The sequence below is a fragment of the Lycorma delicatula genome, chromosome 1, assembly GCF_047948215.1.
Source record: "Lycorma delicatula isolate Av1 chromosome 1, ASM4794821v1, whole genome shotgun sequence".
Taxonomy (NCBI): domain Eukaryota; kingdom Metazoa; phylum Arthropoda; class Insecta; order Hemiptera; family Fulgoridae; genus Lycorma; species Lycorma delicatula.
This window is the reverse complement of record NC_134455.1, coordinates 42,771,747-42,788,296: the sequence shown is the minus strand read 5'-3', so window position 1 is coordinate 42,788,296 and position 16,550 is coordinate 42,771,747. Positions and strand designations below refer to the sequence as shown.

General features: G+C 28.2%; 1 protein-coding gene across 1 annotated transcript; it reads right to left on the bottom strand.

Moving 5' to 3' along the window:
- Positions 1-203: 203 nt before the first annotated feature.
- LOC142317580 (methyl farnesoate epoxidase-like) lies at positions 204-13,566 on the bottom strand. Its single transcript, XM_075354139.1, has 5 exons — positions 13,452-13,566; positions 9,758-9,938; positions 5,865-5,982; positions 2,474-2,615; positions 204-520 (listed from the first exon to the last, which is right to left on the bottom strand). The coding sequence occupies exons 2-5, from the start codon at positions 9,907-9,909 to the stop codon at positions 339-341; spliced, it is 594 nt and encodes a 197-aa protein (XP_075210254.1). The 5' UTR covers positions 9,910-9,938; positions 13,452-13,566; the 3' UTR covers positions 204-338.
- Between the last annotated feature and the right edge of the window lie 2,984 nt (positions 13,567-16,550).

Sequence of the window (16,550 nt, the reverse complement as noted above, 5' to 3'; positions counted from 1 at the left end):
CTGTATTTTACGTAGAAACATGTACATAAAAAATAATTTTTATCTTGTTACAAATTCTAATTGTCTATTTATCAGTTCAGTTCTTGAAAAGATTTTATCAAAGGCTGAATTGCTTTACAAACTCAACAAATTAAAATTAAGAGATATTCCAAAAAATATGTTAATATAAATATGTTGATAATATGTTTTAATATAGCAAACAAAAAATATTAACATGCCATAAAGTTAAATTGTAATTATTTTATTATTAGATTATTCTCATAAAATTATAAACATTAATACTCGTAAATACTTTAACATTTCGTTGCATTATTTTAAAAAGAGAAGCTAAAATTTAATTAAAATCGTGGTGTAAAAACGGCATAAAATGGTAAAGGACAAAGTGTTGCTCCATCAATTTGTTCGAGTGAGGGAAGAGGTTCAGCAGGTGGTGATGAAATAATAAAATTGTGTAAAATAGTGCTAAAAAATAAAAACAAACTTCCTCTTGCTAAAGTCTCTCCCAAACATCGCCTTTTACCTGAAACAGTTCAATTGATTATTAATTTTAAAAAATAATATGACAAATGTATACTCATTTCCGGGAAGAAAAAGTATCCCACTAAGGCTTTCCAGAGTAAGCCTGGCTTACTCTGGAACCAGGCTTACGCTGGTAACAGCATACTGGCCATAAAATGGAAATGATTGTGATTGTTCATTTTGTTCTACTCAGAGACTGACTGCATAATGAAAATCATTGTTTAAAAAAAATCCAAATATTACTGCATATACCTCATATAATTTACAAGTGTCTCGATGAAAAAAGTAGGTTATGTAAACTAACACATCAAATTAATGTTTCACTTTCTGTTGGGAATCTATGTACTACGTATATGTTTCTGCTCAGGAGGGAACATTTTTAAATATATTTTCTAGAATTCTTCAAAAAAGAAGTCATCAATTCTTCATCAAAGAAGTCAAAAAGAGGTCCTCAATTTAACCCATGTTTTTTTTCTTTTTATGAGTTCAAGCCAAATGTAATAATTTTGATGATTTTTTTAGTTTGTGGTTCCATAAAAAATTTTTTTGTCACACTGCTACCTTAATATTGTATTGCTGCAGCATTGTATTTAAAGTCTGATAGTATTTAAGCCTTATTGATTTAAAGCCTGATATTACTGATATTTTCAAGTATTTTTATGAAACTTAAAGAAAATTTCATCAATTTCCCTGAATTGATGAAAATATATTTAAAGAGATTTAAACCTTCAGTCAAAAAAAAAAAAAGAAAAAGAAAATCATATCCCACCAGAGTTGCTTAGTAATTAACTTTAAAGCAACTAAGCAATTACTAAGCAAACTTTACTAATCTTCACAAAGATTAGTCTTTGTGAAAACCGATTAGTCTTCATAAATCAGTTCTTAACAGATTTTTGAAGTTAAGGTTCTGAGGTTCAAATCCTAGTAAAAGTTAGTTGCTTTTATATGGATTTGAATACTAGATAGTGGATACCAGTGTACTTAAGTGGATTTTATTTTAACCTCCAGGACTACAGTTAGGTATTACTTCAGAGGATGTGATGAATGACAATTTTTGTAGCATGTGAAAATGCCATGCCTGACCAGGATTTGAACCTGGGACCTCTGGATGAAAGACCGAGGTTGGGGTTCAGTTAACCATATGTATCAGAAATGGTCAATCTGAGTATGAAAATATACACCTCAATTACATATCACACAGATCATCCTCATCTCATTGGGCCATGATGAGGTTGCTTACTGTTCACTAGTTAAACAGAATACAACATAATATTAGAAATAAAAAGAAAAATATTTGTCACTTTGTATTTTATATGAATGTATGTGTATAAACTTAAGGTAAAAACTTAAGGTTTTTTTTGTTTTCAAAAAACTCTATACATTCTAGAGTGTCAGCTCACATTCAGTTACTGCTGAGTGAAAAAGTCAACTTCTGGCCACTTCTAGGTATTCCTTCTTTTATCAAGATGTAAATTCTTATCTTTTATGTTTATTCCAGACATTACTTTTTCATCAGGCCTCTTATTCCTCTTTAATCTTCTATCCCCTTTTTTTGTAGGCTTATATAAATTTTAGTACAAATTGAAAAATATTAAATAAATCAAAATTCCTAAAATATAAAATCAACTTAAAAACACTAAAACCAAAAAATAATAAGTACTTTTTTAACTGTTTAAATTTTGACATTTTGTAGTTGACACCAAATTAAAAACAAATATGCCCTACAACTTACAGACCTCTAATTTGGGCTGGCTTCAGTTTGGTTTTTTAAGTTGATTTTACTTATTTTTTCCCCTCAAAAGATTGTTTAGTCTAACTTAAAATATAATATTCTTAAAAAATACCAGTATCTAATGTTTAAATTGTAAAATATGTCATGTCATGTCCATAAGTTAATTTAATGATTAGAATATTATCTTTTTGTTGTTGTTTTGTTGTTTAGGTAATACATTACCTAAAGAGAACGGTATAAACCACTCATCTTGAATAATTTTTCCTTCATTGTTAATAAATCTTTCTGGACGAAAATTTTCTGGATCACCCCAGTGTTCATTATCCATATGAACACTATAGATGCTAGCTAAAACTGTTGTATCCTAAAAAAAAGAAAAGAAAATACAGAAGTAAACTTGGTTAATTTTGCTTTTAAGCATAACATATAGTGCCAAATCATTGCTAAGTAAAATACACCCTGAAGCACAAATCACATAAAACATAGTGTGAATAAATAAGATGAAGCAGCAAAAAAATTCATTATTCAAAAGTAGGACTAAATAAAACTGTACAGATTAGTTTGTATATATTTGTAAATGTAATTTATGTGACAGGAAAAGTGTTCTCACATTAAAAAAAGGTAATTATTGATAACTACTAAAAGCAGGAATAATTAATGTAAGAAGCACAGATTACTGTGTCTTAATAACACATACAAAAATACATAGTTAGATTACAGATGATGATAAAATGTTAAAAGTAGCAGATGAAGAGCGGTGGTTTTCAGAAAGAGTGGAGAGAGTGGAAAGAGTAGTTTTCAGAAAGGGCAAGGTTACAAGGGAGGCCATTTCGCTCTTGGATTAATCTTGAAAGGCAAGCATAAGAAGACTATGGTTTATATGGCATTTGTAGGTCTGGAGAAGCCATGATTGTAAAACGAAATAAACTATTTAGGCTAACAAAATAAACTAAAATGAAACATTATTTACAATTTATTAACTTACACTTTGAAATTGGAGGGCAAAAAATGCAAGCCTAATTTAAAAGGTAAGACAATCCTTTTGTTTTTTCAATTTGTATATTCAAAAGACAGTGCAGGATCTTGATTTTTGGTTTGCACAATTTTATCTTCAAGGAGGTAAAATAAACTTGTTATATTTCATTATATTGTTTTCTTTTTTGTGCAACAAAAAACGAATTAAAAAAAAATTTTGAATGCGACTGATTATTTCTGAGAAAGAAATTTAATTTGAAAATAAATAAACAATATTAAACAAAAATTATATACATGTATGGAAAGAAGTATAATGATGAATAAAATAATATATTAGAAGTTACAGAATTTTATTTTTTTTTTGTAGTAAAATTTTAAAGGTTAAAGTAAGGAAGGCATTAAAAGCAGATTGGCAGAACCTTAGGTAAGCTTCCAAGGAGAACAGACATTTTTATTAGCAAACAAAAATTAAAGCATTACAAAGAAATTTTATAAAACATCTGTGGAGTATTATGGTATTGAAATATTGACAAGAGGAAAACTATTAATGACCAAGAATAGAAAGAAGTCTTTGAAGTATGATATATAGGAAGATGCTGGAAATCATCTGAGTTGATAAAGTTCAAATGAACTTTTGTCGATAAATTCAAAATGAATAAGAGAAGAGAAAAATTTGTCTGAGAATCTTATGAGGAAGATGAATTAGGTTGATGAGTCATACATCAAGACATTGTATTTTATAAAACAGTACTGATGTACAATGTAGTAAATATGTTCAGGTGAGAAGATTAGCATAGAACAGAAATATCAATCATTTGATATAAAATATATATAGTAATTTGTATTAATTTCCTAAGAAACCATATATTTCCAAAAATGCCCATAGAGTTCTATAAAAATGAATTTATTTTTTTTTAAAACACAAATAATAATAATTATTATAGAGAGATACTCATATATAAATGTAACAAGAAATATTGCATGTATAGAGTGCATAACATTCAGATTCACACTCAGCAGTTAATAAAAAAGAATACTCCAATATTTAAAGCATTTCAAAAATTGGAGTTATTTAATACCGCAGTTACTTTTAATGAAAAAATATTCAAAATTAAACATAGAATCATAATTTTAATATGATTTAAAAATAATAGTAATAACTGTAAATGAACAATAGTTTACATAACAGTATAATGTATGAGTAAAAACAAAATAAAAAACACATGAGTTTCTAAATAAGAAATTTGGTCCTGAGTATTATTAAAGACTGTACCCCACGTAGAAACTGATAAGTCTTCTGCAATATCTACAATGTATTAGGAAATAGAATTCTGGAAACTGAAGAGTAGGAATTAAGGTATATTATTATATTAGTGTCTAATGACTATATCAATCAATGCCATATAAAGTTTATTTTAATTTATTAAACTGTATGGCAGAATGAATAATTGCTGTTTTAATTGATTTCAATAAAGGAGAAAGTTCTCAATTCAACTGTAATTTTTTTAAAAATAAATATTTATTGTTAACTTAGTCCTATTATAAGTTGTTCCAACTATTTAAAATGCAAACAAAAAGTCATATTGTCTGTCTGTTAGATCTGAAGACATTCAAAGTACTTTTACATGAAAATTTAGTTAACTTATGAGTAAAAAATTAAACGGGTTCCAAGGATCTTCACACTTTGTAACAGTCACACTGTTTTGTTTCTAAACATTTTTTAAAAAAATATTCTTTCTATTCTGCTCCTTTTCTTATTGTTATCAAGACACAAAAGTGTCTGACCTTTCTATTTTTTCTAATGGTTTGTTTTCATAGAGGAAGCATTTTTTGTAGGCCTACCATATTTTAAGGAAAGATAAAATAGTTTTTTTTTATTTATAGTACATTTTCTCATTTCTTTAAAGTTTGAATTTTTGAAATAATAGAATATTATACTTAAAACCATGAAAGTCCTCCCAAAACAATGAACTATTTTAGAATTAAATTCTCTAGTAGTTTTGTTTAAAAGTTTTATATGTTTATCATCCATTTAATAAAGTTATTGTACATCAAACATAAAAATCAAGGTTTTTTACCCTAATTTTTGGTCTTGACCCCAGATTTATCAAGAGCTACTGCAGATACGGTTCTGGGACCTATTCAGATCAAAAACCATGAAAAATCATTAATTCTACCCATTAATTAATGTCCTAAAAATTTCAGTACAACCTAATTTCACCAGGGTAGCTGAAACCTGAGCTAAATTTTTCACTAGCAAAGCATTTTAGGACATATATTTATATGAACTTTTCCATTATTTTCAAGAATAGAATAGTTCTAGGAGAATTTTGTGATACATTCTGTATAAATGCATACAAATAAATAGTGTGTTTTACATTAATGTGCAAAATATATTAAAAAATTTCACTGTTAAAATACCTAAGCTACAAAATTTATTGCTGAGAAATTTTTTTTTTAATTTTATCTAAAATACTCCTTATAATGTGATTTTAAAAGGAAGTCTGAGACAAAAATTGTTCAAAAATTTAAGTGTAATAATTCTTATTCAACTTGTTTTTGTCAGGTCCTTCTTGTAGAAGCATGAAAAATCTGTAGACAATGAATATAAAAGAAAAAAATAACATCTTTTCATTACCTTTGGAATAATATATCCAGATACTTTAGTGTCAGATTTTGCTCGATGTGCAGCAGTTATAGGTGCAATGTTACAAATTCTTTGAACTTCCATTATTATAGCTTCAATGTAACTTAATCTTTAACAGAATAATACAAATTTAATATAATACTATTATAAATTACAGATTATTTACGTACATATTATTAAAAAAAGTCTTAAAACACTGTAGAAAATTATGTGTTCCTGTTAACAAGAAAATTGTCTAAAATAGTTTATTTTTATTTTTTAGCTACAATTTAATATGTTATATAAAACTAATGAAACAATAGCAAAAATGTGATAATGTTGTGAGGCAGTTTAATCTTATCCTGGGATCACTTTGGTTTTTAATATATTGTTTTGATGTAAATAAGGTGACTTAAATTTTTTTATTTTAAAATTATTCTGCTTTATAACAGACTGAAAACCCAATTTGAATTTTCTTTTGTCCAACCTCAAAATGGAAAGAAATAGTGATCTTTAGGGTGAACAACATTTCTGAGAGTTGAACCCCGAAACTATCAAATTACACGATAATAAGTGAATCAAAATCCTGCTAAAAATAAAATATTTTATTGAATTTGAAACAGGGTTCTAGAGAAATGCAAAAAAAATATAGAGAATAAAAAAATAAAAATAAATTACAAATATGTATATGTAATAAAAACATACTAAACTAACTGATAATTCTATATTAATATAGAAAGAGATAATATTCACCAAAAGTAAAACTTTCAAGAAATATACATGTGTAAAATCATTATTAAAAAATATACAAATTAAAAGTGTTAGTCTGTATGTTAAATTTTAACTAATAATGCTTACTTTTTTAAAGAAAATGAACTTGTGTTTGAGATTTACAAAAGGATGCTGGATAATCTTGGACATGTCATTGCAGATATTTCAGTTGAAAAACTCAATGAAACTTGAATTACATATGTAATGAAATTTAAAGGCTACACTTATGGTTTTCAATAATGCTGAATAATTTCATTAGTTTATTGATTAACATAGACAAGAACATACTTCCTATCATATATAATTTTTTATTGAACTTTGCATTATTGTAAGCAGCCAGAAATAAACAAGATGAGAAAATCTACATTTCAAATTTAAAAAGTTGTTTAGAAGGAAATTCTATAAATAAATTTTCTAAAAGTTACTGATAATAAACATTTTATTAATCTATTACTGTTGTTAGTGGATTGGGAGTTGGCTACCACAAATGGCTAGCTAACTGAGAGTCCTGTGAACATATTGTCAATAATTAATTATTATAATTACATTATGAAGTGAGTAATACAGACTCATTAAAACATGTTTGCATAAACCGTAGATTCCCAAACCGGTTCCTATGGATCCCTTGGGGTCCTTTGACTGCTGAGGGGGTCTGTGGCAAATTAAAATTAATGTGGGGGTGTGTGGACAACATCAGGGGGTTCGTGAAAGGTTTAATATAAAGTAAAATAATTGTAACCCATTTTCATTATTATAAAAGTTAAAATAAATTGGTAGCAATTTTTATGTCCTGAGTAAAATATTATAGATAGGTACATAAAATAACAGTAATGACAAATATTGCGTGGTGGGAGTCGAGCCGACCACAGCCATCTATCTATATATCTTTGCAGGTTTGAACACAAATAGAATCTCATTTTCAAAATAAAACAAAAAATTAATAAATAGTGATTTTTTGCAAAGAAATAATTTCTTTTATTTTCTTGTATCTTAAATTTGTGTCCTTCTTTTACAGATAAGAGTATAAGTGAGCCGAAGAAAAAATGCAGACAATATAGTATTGAATATTTAAAATATGGCTGTATTCCATTATCAGAAAATAGTACTTTACCTATGTGCCTTCTATGCGATAAAACATTATCAAACAAATCAATGAAACCTTTTAAGCATAAGGAACATTAGACAAAAGTCTATAGCGACAAAAAAAAATTTAATTTTCTTTGAAACAGTAAAAGAAAAATATTTGAAAACACAATCATTGCGACAACATCTGAGTGAGATGACGATGGACTGCGTGCTTTTTGTAACATTTCTTTACTGATTGCAAAGTCCAGAAAGCCGCACACCATCGGTGAAGAACTTATTCTACCAGCTGTAAATGAGGTAATATGCACTGTGCTGTATAAACCAGCTTTTGATGTTTTAAAAAGAATTCCACTGAGTAATAATATAGTACAAAGAAGGATTGATGAAATGGCTCAGTGTGTAAAAATTTCTTTATATAAGTCTAATAACTGAATTCCCTATACAGCTTTACAAGTCATCTTTGCCAGGAAATGAAACTTTACTTTTAGCTTATGTGAGATTTGTGAAAGAAGAAAAAATTTCCAAAGAATTGTTATCCGCCAAATATTTGGAAACTTGATATGAAAGGTGAAACAATATTTAATGAATTCAACAACTTATTCTATGTAAAAGCTATACCCTTGAGTAATATCCTCTCCTTTGCTAGTGACAGTGCTCTGACAATGGTAGGACAAGATCAAGGCTTTCTGGCATACTTAAAACAATTTATACCAAATGTATTATCTGTACATTATGCCATTTATCAACAACATTTAGTCAAAAAAAAATGTTTAGCCAAAAATCTTAGTGAACGCTTGCATGGCTCACCAGATTATGTCATTAGAGCAGTTAATAAAATCAAAAGGAATGCCTTAAATGAGAGATTATTTACTCAACTTTGTTTGGAAAATAATGAAGATTACAGTCTTCTTTTACTTACTACTTACCACAAAAGTTTGCTGGTTATCTAAAAGTGCATGTTTGGATAGATTTTATACACTTTTTGATTCATTGTTGGAATTCCTGAAAATTACATATATAGCTCAATTTAATTAATTTGAAAAATTACATAGCTTATATGACTGCCTTATTTGCCAGATTTAACAAAACCAATTTGAAGCTATAAAGTCATCAATTAAATTTAATTAAAACTAAAGGTATAATATATGCGTTTGTTGTAAAACATTTTCTATACAAACAAAAGTAGGGGAGAGGAGAATGCTTTCAGTTTCCAAATTTTTCAAAATTGCAAAAAACAAGATGAAGATTTGCTTACTTATTATCAAAACTTAACGGTCTTCATTCTGACTTCAGCCAGAAATTTTAAGACATTCTTCACTTGGTTATCTCCAATTGGATGCTAAATCCTTTTGCAAGTAGATCCACAAACTCAGATGAATCCATATTAATACTAGAGGGACTTATTGAATTATTCACAAATGAGAAGCTGAAATCAATGTTTGAACAAGGATACCACAAATTCTGGTTACAAAAACAGATAACTTTACATCCTACATTATGGGTCGCAATACAGAAGCTGTCAATTGTTTTCCTACCTTACTATTTAGAAGAACGTGGATTTAGTGCAATTATGATCCTCATCACAAAAAAAAGAAATCGACTGGAAATTAGAGCTCGTGGAGACTTATGACTGTTATCACAAACATAGAGCTAAACATAATCTCATATCATCCCATCAGGTTCACCCATCTCACTCAAAAAAAATAAATGTGATTTTATATTTTAAAACAAAAGTTATAATTTGCATATATAATACTTATTAATAAGTTATAATATATAACTTATATATAATAAGTTATAATACTTATTTAATAAGTTATTTTTGCATAAATACATCACCATTTACCATTCAAGACATCAAAGTTAAATTTGTAATTTTTCTATTACACAATTATGTAGTTATTTCACTTCGGGATTCATGGTCAGGTTTTTGCTATAAAAAGGCGTCCATGGGCATAGTTTGGGAACCACTGCCTGCCTTTAACTAACCACTTATCTAACAATTAAACATATTTTATTTAGATTTCATAATGAATAATACTAAAAACCTTGAAAGATGTTGCATTACGGGTTGATTTCCTTTGCCAACCGTTATATCTAGTTCAGATTGCGCATGTTTTTGTACATCAGGATAATGTAACATATAAAGGACTGCGAATGATAGTGTACTGCTGGTGGTTTCTGCACCAGCCATAAACATATCAAGAAGTAACACAACCAGTTGGTTTTCTGAAAAAATAAGAAAGAAAAATTAGCATTTGTTAATATAAATAAAACAAAAAGAATTTGAATACATTAAGGAATTATTTTTTTGTAAATACTAATGTTATTACATAGGTGAGGATGGCAGGGAACCATTTCAATTCTAACTATTCTTTATATGTCTGGAAACCATTTTCTTGAGAACTGCTACAATCTATTTTCAGATGTGATTCATGACTCCTGACAAGTCACCTACAGTCATTTAGTTACTACATTTTAAAAGGTCAAATTATGTTTATGCATGTGCAAGCATGTTTTATATATATATATATATATAAAACGCACAATAATTCTGTTAAAGCATTATTTTGGTATATTCATAGGACATGTTTTATTAAATATTATATAAACATATCCAAATCATGACAAATTTTGAAATTAAAAATACTTACATTACTTTCCCAGCTATAAAGTTATTGCTGCTATAGCTTTAATGGGAAATATGTAGATCAGTAAAAAAAGGTCTTGTTTTAAGTTTTGACCTTAAGGATACATTAAAAAAAAATTAACAAAAAGGTACATTTAAGTAAATTGTAAATAATTTATGAAAAAGTTTTTATTCCAATGCTCCCAGGTCCAAAAAATCTATTTTTGTCAGATGGACGTTTGTACCTATTTATGTTGGCTTATATTGTAACTCTGAATCCTGTTTGGGGGAAAATGTATTAAATTTTTGCAAAAACTGGAAAAGGGGTGAGGGTGTTTTAATAAAATAAAATTTCAAATTTTTATTTGGGTGGTATAGCAAAAAAAAAATTTCTTACAAAAGTTTTCTTTTTATATCAAGATCACAAATTGCCAAAAATTTTTATTTAATATTCACCCCCTCCCCGAAAAATGACTATATATTTTTACTTATTTACCTTTGAAATGCTTGAGAAAAGGTGTAAAGGGAGTTTTTTAAATCTATATTTTCTACAACAATAGGTCTTCAAACCAACAGGTTCTTCATAAAATCTTTTTGGCCATCCAACTCCAATGGTCTGGAGTAACAAAAGATATCTTCTTAATTTTTCAAAAATTTCTTTAAAATTTAAGTATTGATTTAGAGGAAGAATAATAACAGGGGTTAGTATTGTTATGTGTCCATTATTAGTTCTTTTTTCTGTAACAAAGTACATAGAATAAAACAGGTTTCTGGAAGTATGGTACATTGTAGTTTTTAGTTTTATTCGTTTTTAGTTTTAACTTCTTCATGCTTTTCCTTTACCTTTCAGTATTCAGTTGATTTCAAAAGTGAAAAAAATCCTTTATTTAGTGATTAGTTTATAATTGTTAACTTATTTTGTTTTTAAAATTGGTCCTTTTATTTATTTATTATTTTTTTTATCTATTAATTGTAAATGTGTCACATTCCTCTCTTTTTTTTAATATTTTTTGATTAAAAGTTATGTTTTCAAACAAAAAAAACTTTGTTCATTTACCATTGCTGAAAAATTAAATGTTGTGTCAGTAGCTGAAATATTCAATAAGTTGTGCATTCAAGATTTGCAAAAGAAAAAGGATTTATTGCTTGATGATTATTCAAAAAGACAATCGTTTTGTGAATTGAAATTCAGAAAATCCCTTGAATTAAAGCAACAACTAACTGTGTTTGATTATTAAAAAAAAAAAATGGAAAATTGTTTTGCAGTTATGGATGGATGGATATTCATTTAATGGATGAATTGTTGAAACCGGTGTGGTTTCATAGACCCAAAAGCTTGTGAAACATAAAATCTATGCTCATCCATGACAGCTTTTGGGGACATTTAACTGAAAATGTGAAAAATTCACTATCAAATAATAATTTTGAATTAGTAATTGTAACAGGATGATTAACTACTCTCCTTCAACCTTTAGATGTTTGTATTATTAAGCATTTAAAAAACAGACTGAAAGAATTTTATTCTTATTGTATGCCAAACTATGATCATTCACTTACTCTTACTGGATGTATTAAAAGACCATCTCTCTCCTTGGTCTATGAATGGATAAAATATACTACATGGAAAAATATATCTACAGAGCTATGTAAGATATATATATGTTCAATTTCAAATAATATGGATGGGACGGAAGAGGATACAAATAGGGCTTAAAATGATTGAAGTGAAAAAATGAATACATACAATTCATTGCCAGCTTTTCTTTTAATTTTAAAATGCCATATTAATTTGTCAACTTTGTCCATTAATTGTATTCTTTTGCAATAGCATTATTTATAACAATAATAATGATGACTACTGATGAAGTATCTCTGAAAATGTATTATTCAATAAAAGAAAAAATGAATCAATGAACTAGCACTATCTTCCTTCTGTCAAAATACATTAAACAATTGAACAAAAATCATGAAATATTTGGTGAAAAATAAAAATTTAATATTTCAATTACATTATTAACTAATAAATTTATGTAAAAAATTCATTGAACAATAAAAAAAATCCTTTTTTAATTTAGAAAAAATCTCCTTTCTATTAAGGCAGTTTTATATTTTCTTTAATTTTTATGAGATTTGTTTAATTTGGTAATAGAAGCTCTATTTTTTTCTCTCCACAAGAAATATTCTTGTCTGATATTTAATATGTTTTTATATTTCAATTAGTTAATTTTTTTTTATCTGATAGTTTGTAAGCTAATAACCATAATACTAGTTGTTATAAAATTTAAATAGGACCAACTCAAATTTAAAATCGTAAACCATGATTGCAGTGTATCCTTTTGTGACAAAATATTTCTGGGAGGACATTCTCCAATAAAAAAAAATTAAAATGACCCCTTCACTGTATATAACATAAATTATGAAAACTCTATTTTGAAATTAGTTTGTACTTACAAATTTTTTCCAAGAACAATATTCACAGATTATATGAGTGATGATGGTAGCACATTGTCACAGAGACAAAAGTAAGTGCTCCTGCTAATATATATATAAACAGTCTTTAACTTGTCTTTGTAAAGTACTGACATTTAATACATGTTCTTTAATGTGAAAAAATGGTACACATTACAAAATAGTTGAAAATTTAACTTTTAATCATTAGCTTGTTAAATATAATTATAATTAAATATCAATTTTGTGTATATCAGGTACTGTACTCTAATAGGTGCAGGTGCAGACAACTCAAATCAAGTCATTCATGCAAATAACATAGGCACTTCCAAAATAACAAGAATTTAACAGTAAGCTAATTAGAGGAAGTAAGAAGTGAAGTGGTTTCTACTGGCTTCTTCACAAAACCTAATGCATAGAACATATCAGCATGCAAAAGCCATCAGCAATGAGGTGGATACTCTGATATCTCTACAATAAATCCCATTAATACCAAATTATCTGCTGTATAAGTGACAGTAGTCACTTATACAGCAGATAATTTCCTTGCATAAGAAAAACTGGGGTAGATAATGTAAAGAAAAAGATTAGTACACCCATTTCTGTGTGCCCATTTGTAAGGGAATATTTAAAATTAGAGACATATGAAAGAACAGAATTGATACCATGGTATATTGTAAACTTTTCATGTTTGTGCCTTTCGATTTCATGAAGAAAAGCATCTATCACATCTCTTGTTTCTTCAGGTTTATATGTTCTTTTATGTTATTCAATTGTTTCCTTGAAATTAACAAATATTATGAATTGTAATTATAAAATTTTATAGTATCAAATACTACAAATAATAAAATTATGTAAATTATAGAAATTGTATGATAGCATGTTACATTTTTACGTTCTCTTAAAGAAATTATTTCATATTTAGTATAGTTGCTTTACACTGTTTGCTCAATGTATAAAATGACATGATAATTAATTTTTTTATTCTTTTTAAATCATTACTTATAAATTAATTAAATTTTCAACAAAAAAAAATTTTTAAAGATACCCCTACCAACCATCAGGCTAAAATTATTACAATTTCTGTAATTGTAATGCTCTTACACATTCATGAATGTTTTCATCAAGTCTATTGACATTAAAGAAGAAAAAACAATTGAACAACTTTATTAACTTGTATTGACATTGTATCTTGTTTAACCTTATCTGCAAAAAATTAAAAACTTTGGTAATAATTTATTCTTTGTCATTTCTTTTGCTTGCCAACCCCTATCACTAATATTATGCTTTCATACTTATGTATTTGCTATAATTTAAAAGAAATAACTATATTTACTTTTTCAATGTATATTTCCTTATTCCACTACTTTTTTAAAATTTATTATAATGATTAATTAATGTTAAAAATTCCTGTAATTTTCAAATAAGTGATATTTTTGAAACATTCTTCTCAATGAAAGTGAATCATGTCTTATAAAATCAATGCTTCCTATGTACACCATTATGTTTAGCATTGTTGGAAATAGCACGTATTTGTTGATAATTTTGGTTTTTTTTTCACTGAAATCAAAAATCTTTTTTTAATCATTCTTAATTACCAGAAGAAATTGGCAAACTATACTTTCTCCTTTAACCATGATGTGAAATTTCTACTAAGTACACAATAAATTCCTGTCAACATTTCTTTTGGCGTATTTTATTTTATTAATCTGTATTATAAACATGACACAAGAATTACTGGCTTAAAGAATTCAAACAGTGTACTAGAATTATTAGATTTATCAGTTAAAAGATGTTAGCAAAAATTGCATGATGTAAAATATTATTAATTGTACATCATACAATTTCTGAAAATCTGGATCATCTCCATGAAAAGATGTCAATTGTCGGTAATTCATGCACTGGTTACCTGGGAATTATCTGAAACATCAAATTTTTTATTTTCAGAGATGTTCACCAGAGATGTTCACCATTCAAATTTTGAAAATTAGGTGACTGCAGAGATATTATAAGAGCACCTACCAAAATAGCGCCTCAGAGGCAACTCATTTGTTACCAGTTGATGATGATCAGTCAGCCTCTCAAGAGGTGCTCAGATCACCTTACCACTGTAGCCTCACACGCAGTCCTCACGGGAGCCGATTATTATTAAACAGAAATTCTTTTAATTTATTTAATATTGTCTTATTTTACTTATCAATTTAATTCTATTATTTTTATAATATTATTCATTCTATTGATTTGAGTTATTCAGTTCAAACCCACCAAACACAGTGATAGAGACTCAGAGTTCATTAAGTCAATTCATTAAAGTTTGTGCTTCAACCGGAAAATCTTCACTACTACATATATATAAATATATATACATATTTACATAGCCTGTGACACTTTTTATAATGTAAGGATTCCAATGCGGAGTCATACATTTAATTCTGTTCGGCCATTGGGCTTGTACAGTGGTACAACATTTGTTGTGGTAGACATTTGTTGTAGCATGGAACAACAAATGTACCCTCATAGAAGGTACCCTCATGAGGGTATCGGTACAACTTTCCAATACCCTCATCGTAGAACAGAGCCGCCTGTGTTTTCAGCCGTGTTTCTACATTGGTCTGCAGCTCGATGTCTGTGCCAAAATGTTGTCCTCCTAGCCGGCATTTCATGTGAGCAAAGAGGTGAAAATCAGATGGAGCCAAGTCTGGGCTGTATGATGGGTGATTAAACACTTTCCAACAAAAACGCTGCAGAAGCTTCTTTGTTACAGCTGCAGTGTGCGGCCAAGCATTGTCTTGGAGAAAGACAATGCCTGAAGACAACATTCCTCTCCACTTATTCTGAATTGTGGCTTTTTCACAAAGTTCTCTCCTAGCCAGCGTTTCAACATTTTGGCACAGATATCGAGCTGCAGACCAGCATATAAACATGGCTGAAAACACAGGCGGCTCCGTTCTATGACGAGGGTATTGGAAAGTTGGTACTATGCTACAACAAATTTCTAAATCGGAGTGGTGACTATGTAGAGAAATAGCGTAATTATGTAAGTACTTGTTACAAATAAAAATTTTTTTTATTTTCACTGTGGTTTTAATTTTGTGACCGAACGGATCTTGAATAAAAAATAACCCTCGTACATAACCCTAAATACATCACACTCCTTTTTGGGCAGTTTTGTAATAATAAGATATCAAAATTACATACTGCCTGTTATACAAACCTAAAACATTATTTACATTTTGAAAAGAGAAATTTCACATGAATTTAATATTTAAAACTCTCTGATTTATTAATATTAACACAGTAGCTTTTAAATAAAAGTAATTTTTCTAATGATAAGTGTGCATTAATTAAATAGAATAAAATAAAAATTCAAACAGGTGGATTATATTACCATGGTACAATTGCCATGAATTGTTACGGCACAAATCTGGGTGTTTTCTTTGGATTGCTTCATGCAAACTGCGTAGAACTACCAGTTATTACTCCTGACTGACCGTATGACGTGCTGGCAAGAATTCATGATACACTAAACTTTTAAATTGAAGAACACTGCAGATTGAACGTGACAAGCGTTTTTTGGTCTTGGCTCTTCAGGAACCTTCCGTTTGAATCCTTGGGCCTTAGTTTCAACAGCATACCTATACACTCATGATGCATTACCAGTTACGACATGTTTGAGCAGTGCTGGGTTGTCGTTGACTTCATTCAGCAACTCTCCTGTGCAATGTTCAGTCACCACTGCTTTTGGTAATTTGCCAATTTTGGAA